We start from the raw sequence: 12434 nt of genomic DNA, 5'->3' as shown, positions 1-12434 counted from the left end.
TCGAATCTGGACAATTGCCACCTTGTGAAGACTCCTTGATGCAGCATACGCTTAGGGCCAACTATCAGGCGGCTATCTGGCGACGCAGCCTTGAAAACCTACCAGACGTCCCAACACCATCAGCAGGACATGGTTGGGAACTCGATGATGGCGGTTCGCTCACAATCCGATGGATGGCGGGTCTACCAGCTCCAGATGTCGTCTTGAATCTCATCTCATGCACATGCAGAAGGACGTGTCGACCGTCAGATTGCTCCTGCATACTGAATGGGTTGAAGTGCACTGTTGTGTGTAAGCTGCAGGGATGCTCCAACATGGTGCAGGATGATGCTATCGTGGCTCAGGATGCCAATGACTCTGATGGCGACTCTGATGATTAACTTTGTGTGCACTGTATATTGTATAGCATATGTTGTTCTCTATTATAATGCAGGCCAAATTGCCTGAAAATCTTTATAGACAGATAAACGGTTTAGCAAAATGTATAATTTGGAAGATCATACCGGTGTTATTTGACTAAAACATGACATGTTCAATGATACCTCCGCTTGCTTATTAGGAATATACATCGTATGGTGTTAAAATCAGCTCCATACGTCTTTCCAAACTCTAGTAATGAATAATTAATATAATTGGCGGCCATTTTGAAATCCAAGATGGCCACCAAAGTGCAGATTTCCTATGTAACAATTTCCGCCTGCTTATTAGATATCGTATGGTGTTAAAATCCTCTCCGTACGACATTCCTAACTTGCGTTATCGTCAGAATAGATAATGCCAGCGGCGGCCTAAGTCATTTTATGCCTCTTTACATTTATTTGTTGTAAACTCGTGGTGGATGATATGTTTTAGTTTTTGAGTTATTTTTATAGACAGATAAACGGTGTAGCACAATGCATAATTTGGAAAATCATACCAGTGTTGTTTCACTAAAAAAAGTACAAGTCTAATAATAAAATATTGAAAAATATATGATTTTTTTTCGATAATTGATTTTTATAATAATTAATCTAAAACAAAATGCTTCATATTATTTTTTATTTAGACGGTACACATCGGACGTATATTTAGTCGTCAACCGCACATCGATAGCTAGTATAGAAGTCCAGATACACGTGCAACAATGTACCCCACCAAATGGGCATTTTCGAGCTGGGTGGTTTCAAAGATGGCGTCCATCCGGGCACTAAGCTACCGTTCTCAGATGTCCATCACACCTTTTCTGACACTTGAGACATTGGTCTAATGGAAAATCATAATGAGAATTACTCCCCCCGCCGGAGCATTACTTTTGGTCTGGCTCAAGGACTCCTAGAAGGTAAAACGGTTGTCCTTGTAGCGTTGCGATTTGAGCCTGTAGGTATTGTGAGAGGAACTTCCTGGTGACTTGTCCGTATTCCTTGCTGAATGCGTAATTGCTCTCCTGGAATTGAATTTTATAAATAGTAACGCCATTCCCAACAGCATCTCTTTCAGGAAAATTATCCACTTAACAAATAACACTCAAAACCGCAAGCGATGGCGGCACACACCAACACCTCTCACCAGCCTGTGTAGATCGCATCCGGGATTTCATGATGTCGACCTCCGCCTTGTTGCTGGGTTTCAGTCCATTTTGCTTCTCCCGCATCTCCAGCTCCTTCTGTCGCTTCGCGAGCCCCTTCCTGGCCTGCATATCGACAGCATAGCTCAGCAGGCCTAAAACCACGTAGCCTGGTCAAGTGGTCATTTCAAACCTAACCTTTTATTCCTCTTTTTATTTTTGTATACAAGATCTAGGCTTGTGTAAGAGCTAACAATTATCTGGTAATATACTCATGGCATTATCGAAGGCATAGCTGGATACTTCACCCGGTGTCATGTTCACAAACAATATGCAACAAAATTTTGATTTGGATTTATTTAACTGCTTAACTGCCGTCTCATCAACAAAGTTCTGCATTATGGGACGTATCGTCCTTTGGAGGAAATGCTGAATTGGTTGTCCTACTTAAAACTCCGTGGATCTTTTCGATTGGAAAATGTTGTTTCACAAGAATAGGCCGTTGCTATTACAGTGTTCTCTCAACGAGTAATAATCTCTGACATTCACGCTTCGGCATAAGCATCGCAGGCAAGGAGAAGGCCTCGTTAAGAACTCTTATGGCTGGGACCGCTAAACCAATGTGGAAATGATTTCAGCTGTGCTCGTGTCATAACAAGTAAACAAGAGGAAATGTAGGAAACAGCTGTGTTATATTATTGCCTTGAGATTGAAGTGATAAATAAATATATTATCCATTGTTTTTGTTTTCAATGGATTACATTACTTGAATTATCTATCATTTACAATTAACATTTAGGAGCGAACTAAATATCAGGCTCTCTCTCCCCTTCCCCAATTTTCGTTTTTTCTTATTCGTGACCCACCCACTCCCCCAACATGCCCCCCTTCAATCTATATAAACAAGACATCATTATGAACACATCATTTATATCATATTAGGCTGATCAAAGTACCACAACATTGAGCCATACAGTCACGTGAAAAAGTAAGTACACCCCATGTAAAGTTTTGACTCTCTCAACATATTTCAACATACAGCTATTTGATCTTCATTTCAACAATATTGATAGATAAAGGTGATATTAAATCAATGAGGATTAAGAGTTAAGAGTGGGAATGTAAATTCTTTTCTTTGTGTCCGCCACAATATAATATAACAAATATCATGAAACATTTACATTTTGTAATCCATTGTATAATTTAAATAGGCATAAATGCAAATTTCGCATGTGGAAAAAGTAAGTACACCCCTACATTTATCACTACTTCAAATACTTAAATTAGAATCAGGTGCACCAGCTCATGTGCAATTGATTGGAACATCGTTAGAGAGGATCTTGGAGGAACCTGCCTTATTTAAACCAAACGAAAGAGAAGATTCCAAACAACTGCCAACTTGTTCAGGCCAGGCCGCCCCAGCAAGTTCAGCCCGAGAGCAGACTGCAAGATGCTGAAAGAAGTCTCTAAGAACCTCAGAATGTCATCACGGGACCTACAGGTATCTCTTGCCACTGTTGATGTCAAAGTGCACAAGTCTACCATAAGAAAGAGGCTGCACAAATTTGATCTACATGGGAGGTGTGCCAGGAGGAAACCTTTGCTGTCCAGAAAGAACATCAGGGCAAGACTAAAGTTTGCCAATGAACACCTTGGCAAAGACCAGCACTTCTGAAACAATGTGCTCTGGACAGATGAGTCAAAGGTAGAGTTATTTGGCCACAGTACCAGAAGACATGTTTGGTGAAAACCAAAGACAGCATTTGACCACAAGAACCTGATACCAACTGTAAAGCATGGTGGTGGAAATATTATGGTTTGGGGCAGCTTTGCTGCATCAGGGCCTGGGCAGCTCACCATCATAGAATCCACTATGAATTCTTCGTTGTACCAGAGGGTGCTTGAGGATAATGTGAGGCCATCTTTCGAAAAGTTGAAGCTCAACCAAAGGTGGACCTTGCAACATGACAATGACCCTAAACATACCAGAAAATCCACCAAGGAATGGCTGAAAAGAAAGAAATGGAGGGTTCTGGAATGGCCATGTCAAAGCCCGGATCTAAATCCCATCGAGATGTTGTGGGGGGATTTGAAACGAGCTGTGCATGCAAGAAACCCCTCAAACATCGCACAGCTGAAAGAATTCTGCATGGAGGAGTGGGCAAAAATTTCTCCCAGTTGATGTCAGAGACTGGTAGACAGTTATAAGAAACGCCTACTTGAGGTTGTTTCTGCCAAAGGGGGCAATACCACCTATTGGAGCCACGGGTGTACTTACTTTTTCCACATGCGAAATTTGCATTTATGTTTATTTAAATTATACAATGGACTACAAAATGTAAATGTTTCATGATATTTGTTATATTATATCACCTTTATCTATCAATATTGTTGAAATGAAGATCAAATAGCTGTATGTTGAAATATGTTGAAAAGGTCAAAATTTTACACGAGGTGTACTTACTTTTTCACATGACTGTATGCACAAAGGAGAAAGGAGGCTCCAGTAATGAATGAATAATGAAAGAATAATGCATTAATTAGTATGTGATGCTCTCAGTGCCCAGCAGCTGTGCAGCATGCCTTCTCAACAGCAGTGCGCCGATCAGCGAGTTGCTTGCGGAAGTTAGCTACATGATTCTCCTTCTTCTTCATCTCCTTGTGAAAGTTCTCTCGATATGACAGGAGTGGTTTTTCCACCTCACTTCCCACCTGTAGCGGGATTAAACAGATGTATAAAGTGAGAATGCATAATCACTCACAATCTCACATGCTCTATACATACATACATACACACACACACACACACACACACACACACACACACACACACACACACACACACACACACACACACACACACACACACACACACACACACACACACACACACACTCAGTCAACCCTCATTAATCCAACCCCGTTTCATTCGGAAATCTCGCTATCCGACCAAAACATCCAGGAACAGATTTCGGCCTTTCATTTTATCCCTATAATCCGCAAAATCGTTTATCCGACAATCTCTCTAATCCGACATTGGGTGTTGGGGACAACGTAGTCCAGATTAACAAGGGTTGACTGTATATACAGTGCATTCAGAAAGTATTCAGACCCCTTCACTTTTTTCACATTTTGTTATGTTGCAGCCTTATGCTGAAATCGTTTAAATTCATTTTTTCCCTCATCAATCTACACTCAATACCCCAGCATGACAAAGAGAAAACAGGATTTTAGAAAGTTTTGCAAATTTATTAAAAATAAAAAACTGAAATATCACATTTACATAAGTATTCAGACGCTTTGCGATGACACTTGAAATTTAGCTCAGGTGCCTCCCATTTCTCTTGATCATCTTTGAGACGTTTCTACATCTTGATTGGAGTCCACCTGTGGTAAATTCAATTGATTGGACATGATTTGGAAAGGCACACACCTGTCTATATAAGGTCTCACAGCTGACAATGCATATCAGAGCAAAACCCAAGCCATGAGGTCGAAGGAGCTGCCTGCAGAGCTCAGAGACAGGATTGTGTCGAGGCACAGATCTGGGGAAGCCTACAAAAAAAATTCTGCTGCATTGAAGGTTCCCAAGATCACAGTGGCTTCCATAATTCTTAACTGGAAGAAGTTTGAAACAAACAGGACTCTTCCTAGAGCTGGCCGCCTGGCCAAAGTGAGCAAACGGAGGAGAAGGGCCTTGGTAAGAGAGGTAACCAAGAACCCGATGGTCACTCTGGCTGAGCTCCAGAGATCCTGTGTGGAGATGGGAGAAACTTCCAGAAGGACAACCATCACTGCAACACTCCACCGATCTGGGCTTTATGGCAGAGTGGCCAGACGGAAGCCTTTCCTCAGTGAAAGACACATGAAAGCCCGCTTCGAGTTTGCAAAAAAGCACCTAAAGGACTCTCAGACTGTGAGAAACAAGATTCTGTGGTCTGATGAAACCAAGATTGAACTGTTTTGCCTCAATTCTAAGCGTCATGTCTGGAGGAAACCAGGCACCGCTCATCACCTGCCCAATACCATCCCAATGGTGAAGCATGGTGGTGGCAGCATCATGCTGTGGGGTTGTTTTTCAGCAGCAGAGACTGGGGGACTGGTCAGGGTTGAGGGAACAATGAACGGAGCAAAGTACAGAGATATCCTTAATGAAAACCTGAAACAGAGCGCTCAGGACCTCAGATTGGGCCGAAGGTTCACCTTCCAACAGGACAATGACCCTAAGCACACAGCCAAGACAATGCAGGAGTGGCTTCGGGACAACTCTGTGAAGGTCCTTGAGTGGCCCAGCCATAGCCCTGACTTGAACCCAATCGAACATCTCTGGAGAGACCTGAAAATTGCTGTCCACCGACGGTCCCCATCCAACCTGACAGAGCTCGAGAGGATCTGTAGAGAAGAATGGCAGAAAACCCCTAAATCAAGGTGTGCAAAGCTTGTCGCGTCATACCCAAGAAGACTCGAGGCTGTAATCGCTTCAACTAAGTACTGAGTTAAGGGTCGGAATACTTAGGTCAATGTGATATTTCAGTTTTTTCTTTTTAATAAATTTGCAAAACTTTCTAAAATCCTGTTTTCTCTTTGTCATTATGGGGTATTGAGTGTAGATTGATGAGGAAAAAAAATGAATTTAAACGATTTCAGCATAAGGCTGCAACATAACAAAATGTGAAAAAATTGAAGGGGTCTGAATACACACACATATAATATATTGTTGCGAATATGGAATTTGGCCTCCATATCCGCTTGTAAATATTCCCCTATTTTCTCCAATACTCCCCAACTTTCCCCAATCCCCCATTCCCTAGTCCCATTGCATGTAAATAACAATCAGTAGAGCCGACCTTCCCCTTATTCCCCCATTAAATGTCGTGCCCAGGTCCACCGCACCACACGTAGCCAACTTTCGGACATCTTCCTAGTTATTCTTAATCTATGTCAGTTAAGGCCTCGTTTCCATTAATTATGACTCTTCGTTGCACCAGAATGTGATTATATGGCATCAGTAGTGAGTTTAGGACCTTTCCCATACCTCCTCCCATCTTCTTCCCCAAACAACAACAATAACAACAACTACAACAACAATTACAACAACAACAGAGGGGATGGCGGCGGAGCGGGGGAGGATGCGTCCTCACACCGGCTCGATTAGCTCCAGACCATGCGCTCCACGGGGTTACCCCGAAGGGGCTGGCTGTCAGCTCCTCGTCGGGGGCGGAGCCAGTAACCCCCCCGCACGCACCCAATGAGAAGCAACGTGCCGATTCCACGAGGCGGAGCTAACGAGCCGAGGGCGTGTCACTCCCCGCCGGATATACGCGGCCACGCGCCGGATGTGACGTGAGATTCGCCCCCAGCTGGAGAAAGACGGACCTGCGAGCGCTGAAACAGATGCGCCTGAGTTTGGAGAGGCCTGAGAAAGAACGTCACCTCTGAGCGCTGCGACGAGACCTCCCCGCATCTCTGGACCGAACCGTGTACCCTGCTTTGAGCCAAGAGTGCACCTTGAGCCATCGCTATCTGCCTTTCCTAGCCATCAAACCCCGTGTGAGTCAGCGTTGTCCCGTTTATCTGTCGTCTGTCTAGGGTTAATATAAGAGTGTGTCTAAGTGCCTGTCTTTCTATGCTGTCCCTCTTGTAGTTGTAATCTAACCTTCCGCCTTAATATAACCTCCTCCGGAGGTCTTGAGAACTGAACCCCTGGTGTCGTATTGTGTCATTATAACCCAGCCGGGTGTCTTCTTTTTCTTATTGAGCCAGCGTAGCGCGACTTCGTCAACGTCGAGTATAGTCGGGTAATTTGTGCGGACACGACGGCCATTCCGCTCGGCCCACCTTAACATCAAAGTCGTGTCTGTAACAATTGGTGTCAGGAGTGGGATTCGAACCCGGGACTAAATTTATTAGGCCCAAATTTTGGGAGGGAAAATCGATTCGGAGCGCGTACTGCGCTCGACGAAATTATAACGAAAAAAAAAATTGGATTTGTTTTACGAAACTCGAATTTTGCAAGTCGCGCTATGGCGGATCAAGACAGCTGGGGTCCGGTAAAGGAGAGTGAGGTAGGGTCGATCCAGGACCAAAATGAGGGACAGGAGGAGAGCGAAGCAGTGAGGGCGGCAGGTTCGCAAAATAGCGCCGTCACGCACGAAGAAGCGGGCGCGCAAAATGGCGCCTCGCTGGTCACCGTGCCCGCGACCGAAGTAGCGCCGCTGGGAAGATTGGAACTTTTTTTTATACAAATGACGGCCCTTATGGAAAAGAATAGTGAGCGATTGGAAAACCAAATGGGGGTAATGGGGAACCGGATGGATGCTCAGAGTGAGCAATTGGGGGTAATGAGGGACGAAGCGAGGGCTCAGAGTGAGCAAATGGGGGTAATGAGGGACGAAGCGAGGGGTACCAGTGAGGGGTTAGACAATAATTTTGAGGAGTTAGACAAGAAATTTGGGAAGATAGACAATAATTTTGAGGGGTTAGACAACGGGATAAAAGAAGTGAAAAATGGGTTAATGGGGGTAGAAAATAGAATGGCTGCCCAGGAGAATCAGATAGAGGGAGTGAAAAATGGGTTAGAGGGGTTAGAAAACAGTATGGAAGGCAAATTGAGGGACATGAGGGACCAAGCGGAAAGGGAAGTTAAACAAATGGAGCAGCAGATAGAGGGGGTCAGAATGGGGGTAGAAACCAAACTGGATGCTCACAGGGAGGAAATGGAGCAGATGAGGGTGGCATCTGGGCAGGAGATGCAAGTGATGGGAGAGGAGATCAGAAGAGGAGTGAGTGAGGAGGTCGGAGGAGTGCGCGAGGAGGTGAGGCACTGTGAGGAGCACATGGAAAAGGAGGTGAGAAAGGGGACTGTAAAGTTACAAGGGGGCATAGAGGACCTGACGCAGGAGGTGGAGCAGCTGACAGTGGGACAGACGGAGTTAGTGGAGCAGGTTCAAAGGAACACTGCGGTATTAGGAGGTTTAAAAGCGACACAAAACGACATAAAAAACGACTTAATAGCGACAAAGAGGGAATGTCAGATGGTACGTGAGGGACTGACAACGAGGTTGGACGAGGTGATAGAGGTAATGGAGACGAAGGACCGGCAGGTGAGGACGCACCTGGAAACGGTCAAGGTAGCCTTAGAGGATGAGCTTGAGGAGACGTACCGGGGAATAAAAGAGGTGAGGCACAAATTAGAAGAAGTGGAAGAAGGGGTGAGCGAAATTAAGAAGCGACGGAGAGGGGATAACAAGGAGATAAAAGAGGAGATAAAAGAATTGGTCCAAAGTCTGTGTTTGGATCGTGATGTGCTCATTAACCGGATGAGGGATTCGCAGGTGATGGAGGAGAAGCGAAGAGGAAGAGGACCCGGTGTAAGTGGTGACCAATATGGTCGTGCGTATGATGCGCCAGGGGATTTAAGAAGCTTGGGGGTCGAGATGGACCCGGGTGTTCGTGAAAGGCCGTTGGTGAGGTGTGCGACAGGTCTGGTGTGCGAAAAAGGAGGTGTGCAAGAAAGTCCGACTCTGGGGTGTGTGAGGAAAAAGTGCGTGCCAAGGAGTGAGTGTGCTGGCGAGAGTGAGTCGGTCGTAGCGCGTGTGCGAGGGAGCACATGGAAGCGTGGTGTGGTGAGTGTTACAGAGGGTGTGACGGGAGAGTGTGCGCGAGAAAGGTGTGTGACGGACAGGTGCATGAGGAAAGAGTGCGCTGTCAGAAGTAAGGAAGAGTGTCCACCTGTGGTGAGTGTTACAGAGGGTGTAACGGGAGAGTGTGCGCGAGGAAGGTGTGTGACGGACAGGTGCATGAGGAAAGAGTGCGCTGTCAGAAGTAAGGAAGAGTGTCCACCTGTGGTGAGTGTTACAGAGGGTGTAACGGGAGAGTGTGCGCGAGGAAGGTGTGTGACGGACAGGTGCATGAGGAAAGAGTGCGCTGTCAGAAGTAAGGAAGAGTGTCCACCTGTGGTGAGTGTTACAGAGGGTGTAACGGGAGAGTGTGCGCGAGAAAGGTGTGTGACGGACAGGTGCATGGGGAAAGACTGCGCTGTCAAGAGTAAGGGTGAGTGCGCTGTCAAGAATGGAGGTGAAAGTAGTGAGAGTGACAAGGAGCGTGAGTTAGTTGTGACAGGTGAGCGAGGATGTACACCTGGGATGGAAGGATGCACACCTGGAATGGTAGAGCGTGAGTGGGAATGCACGCTGGAGTTGGTGGTGAGGCACGTGGTTGGGTGTGCGAATGAGGGCACACCTGTGATTGTCACAGAGGAGGTGACCGAGGAGGGGGCGCGAAGCGGTGTATTGGTGAGGTGTGCGAGCAACGAATGTGTGCCAAAGTGTTCGGTGGTCAGGTGTGTGACCAAGGCTGTGAGTGGAATCGGTGTACCTGGGTGTGTAAGGAAAGGTACGAGGAGCATGGGCACGGCTGGATGTGTGAGCAAGGAACGGGCTGCGGGGTGTAAGCGTCCAGGTGAAGCATCGACGTTACACGGGGTAGAGTTTAGAACGACTTATAGCCGAGTCAGGCCCTCGGTGCGTGCTGGGCCTCGCTTTGAACGGCCGCGTCCGTGCTCCACTAGGCGGAGCTGGCAGCCCGATAGGAAGGGTCGTTATGGCGACCGCGTTGTGTTGAGACGTGCCGGCAGGTCGAGATCGGGACATTGGATGGCTCCACGCCGAGGTGATGCGTGGGATCTCGGCCCGGGTAAGCCCCCGTCCCTGCACCGAGTGCCGGACGCATCCAGCCGCTGGCACAAAACAACCAGCATCCATTGCTTGGCTTTACGAAGCCGGGCTTTGGACAGGGATTGGCGCACCGAGAGGTATTAGTGAGTAGACTGGGTGATGAGGTTAGTGTTTTGGACCCAAAATTAGAGAAAAACAAAATTTGATGATTGGCAAGGGATTGGCAGTAGTGATTGGCAGATGATGGGCAGTGATTGGCAAATTTTTAATTTGTTGAAATTTGATGTGCAAAATTGGTAGTGAGAGACCCCCGATGTGGTGGGATGGCAAATCCACCATCCTTCCCATGTGGGGGGCAAAGGAGCAATAGATTATGGGGTGTATGGCAGTGAAAACTAGCCCGGGTGGGTTAGGATATGGTGTGTAGGGATCTAGCGAAGATGACAGTAGGTAACGTTAAGTTTAGTTAGTGACTGATACCTGTAGTGGGGACGCAGGTAGATTAGTGTGGATGATAATGACGTGGGAGCGCAATAGTTTAAAGGGACGACTGGGAAGCGCAAGTTTCAGAAGGGAGTAGTTAGCTGAGATGATGCGGTGTGTGTGAGAATTGAACAGGTGTGATTGCACAGGTGTGCAACTGGACAGGTGTGTGGAGCAGTGTATGAGTCGTGAGTGTGTGGATCAGCGCGAATGCGCTTGGGGAGAGAAGGGTGCAGGTGGCACCAAGTGTGAGAGCACAGGTGTGCAAGTACAGGTGTGTGGAGAGAGTTGGAGTAAGTGGTACGGAGTGGTGTGCATGGTGCGAAGGTGTGGATAGGGGAAGAGTGGACCCCTTTCACGAGTACCCGGGGCGGGTAGTGTAAGTGTTAGGTAGAGGGTGCAGGTAAATTGTGGTTGGATATTGGCATTTGTGGTGCGGTGGCAGAATGGTGTTGTGGATGGGTGCATTAGTGTTGTGGAAATGGCTGGGCGTGTAGCCTGTTAGTGTGTGTAGTTGGTTGGGCACTCCACCACTGTGAGGATGTCGGCCAGGTGAGGCCGCAGGTGGGCTCTGGGAGCCGGTAGTTGTGAGTGGGTGCCTGAGGATCCCGGGTGTGGATCGGGCAGCCCAGTGCCAGAGAGGGCACGGAGTGGGGAGAGTGCCAGAGGGCCTTCCCCAGGTAGTTAGGTTAGGGTAAGGAGCAGGTAAGCTCGGAGGCAACTGCAGTGGTGGAGGTGTGCAGGTGGGTAGACCCACTGGGAGAGGTACACGCCACAGCCCAGAAATTGTGCGAGGGCACCGGGAGATGAATCGGGGGAGTGAGACCCCAAATTGAAGAGCACCACAGTTTGGCCAATGGGAATTGGTTTTTAGAACCCATAGTGTAAGAGGGCCAATGGTTTGGCCGGAGAAAGCCCCCGGGTAGTGTAAAGTTGTTAAAGTCATTTAGGAGATAGTTAGGATTGATGAACCTGTCGCACCATACGCAGCCACTTACCTGTGGTGATGATGATGACTCCACGCCTGTGTTTTCTTTGTTTTGTTGCAGGAGATGAATCGCTGTGTGGATTTGTGAGACGCATCACGACGTGGATGAGACATTGGGGTGATTCCATCTCTCCCTCCCTAGGAGGGACTGATGATGAATTGGTAATGGCAAATTATGATGTTGAGTTGGAGATGGCAAATTTGGATGAGAGTTGAAAATGGCAAATTTGATTGGTTAGGAGGGAGAGAAGACGAATTTGGTTTATGGGAGGAACGGGGAAGACAGTAGGGATGTTTGTTGATTTGTAAAGTAGATGTTTATGGGTAGTGTTGTGTTGTGTGGATACAGTAAGGGGTAAGGGAGGGGCCATGTAGGTTACCTGGTGGGGGGGGGGCGTACGATAGGAACGTACCTGTCTCACCTGGTTCCCATGTGCCCCCAGTGTGCATTACCTTATATTGCGTGCACTTTTGCGCCCTTACCACCTTACTCACTTGTCTGCTTCTTTTGTCTCCCACCTCCGAGGATCTGGCTTTGGGGTAGAGAGAGAGGAAAGAGAGGTGCTGGCTGCGCAGTTGTGGGCCTGCACTTTCGCTGTTTGCTGCCGGGATCGATACACCATATGGACCGCAATGTTTGTGGCCACCCACAATGGACCGCAGTTCGTTTGCGGCCAAGCACCACCCGGGGATGGACCTATGGGTCAACGTGGCACCTATGCCATAAAGGTGAACCACTGTTAAC

The 12434-nt window shown here is 47.2% G+C and overlaps 1 protein-coding gene across 6 annotated transcripts in view; it reads right to left on the bottom strand.

The window, feature by feature from the left end:
• LOC137434339 (growth arrest-specific protein 7) overlaps positions 1 to 12434 on the bottom strand; it is a 517476-nt gene that overhangs the window by 8810 nt on the left and 496232 nt on the right. For all 6 annotated transcript variants that reach the window (XM_078785450.1, XM_078785449.1, XM_068127242.2 and 3 more), the window contains 2 exons: positions 4127 to 4255; positions 1546 to 1669 (listed from right to left, as the gene is read on the bottom strand). In XM_078785450.1, the coding sequence (XP_078641576.1) occupies positions 1546 to 1669; positions 4127 to 4255 (253 nt within the window). The remainder of the gene's footprint in view (positions 1 to 1545; positions 1670 to 4126; positions 4256 to 12434) is intronic.

The sequence above is a fragment of the Myxine glutinosa genome, chromosome 10 (genome assembly GCF_964187855.1).
Source record: "Myxine glutinosa chromosome 10, kmMyxGlut1.1, whole genome shotgun sequence".
NCBI classification, from domain to species: domain Eukaryota; kingdom Metazoa; phylum Chordata; class Myxini; order Myxiniformes; family Myxinidae; genus Myxine; species Myxine glutinosa.
Note: the sequence above shows the minus strand (reverse complement) of the source record. Positions and strands in the feature narration are given on the sequence as shown.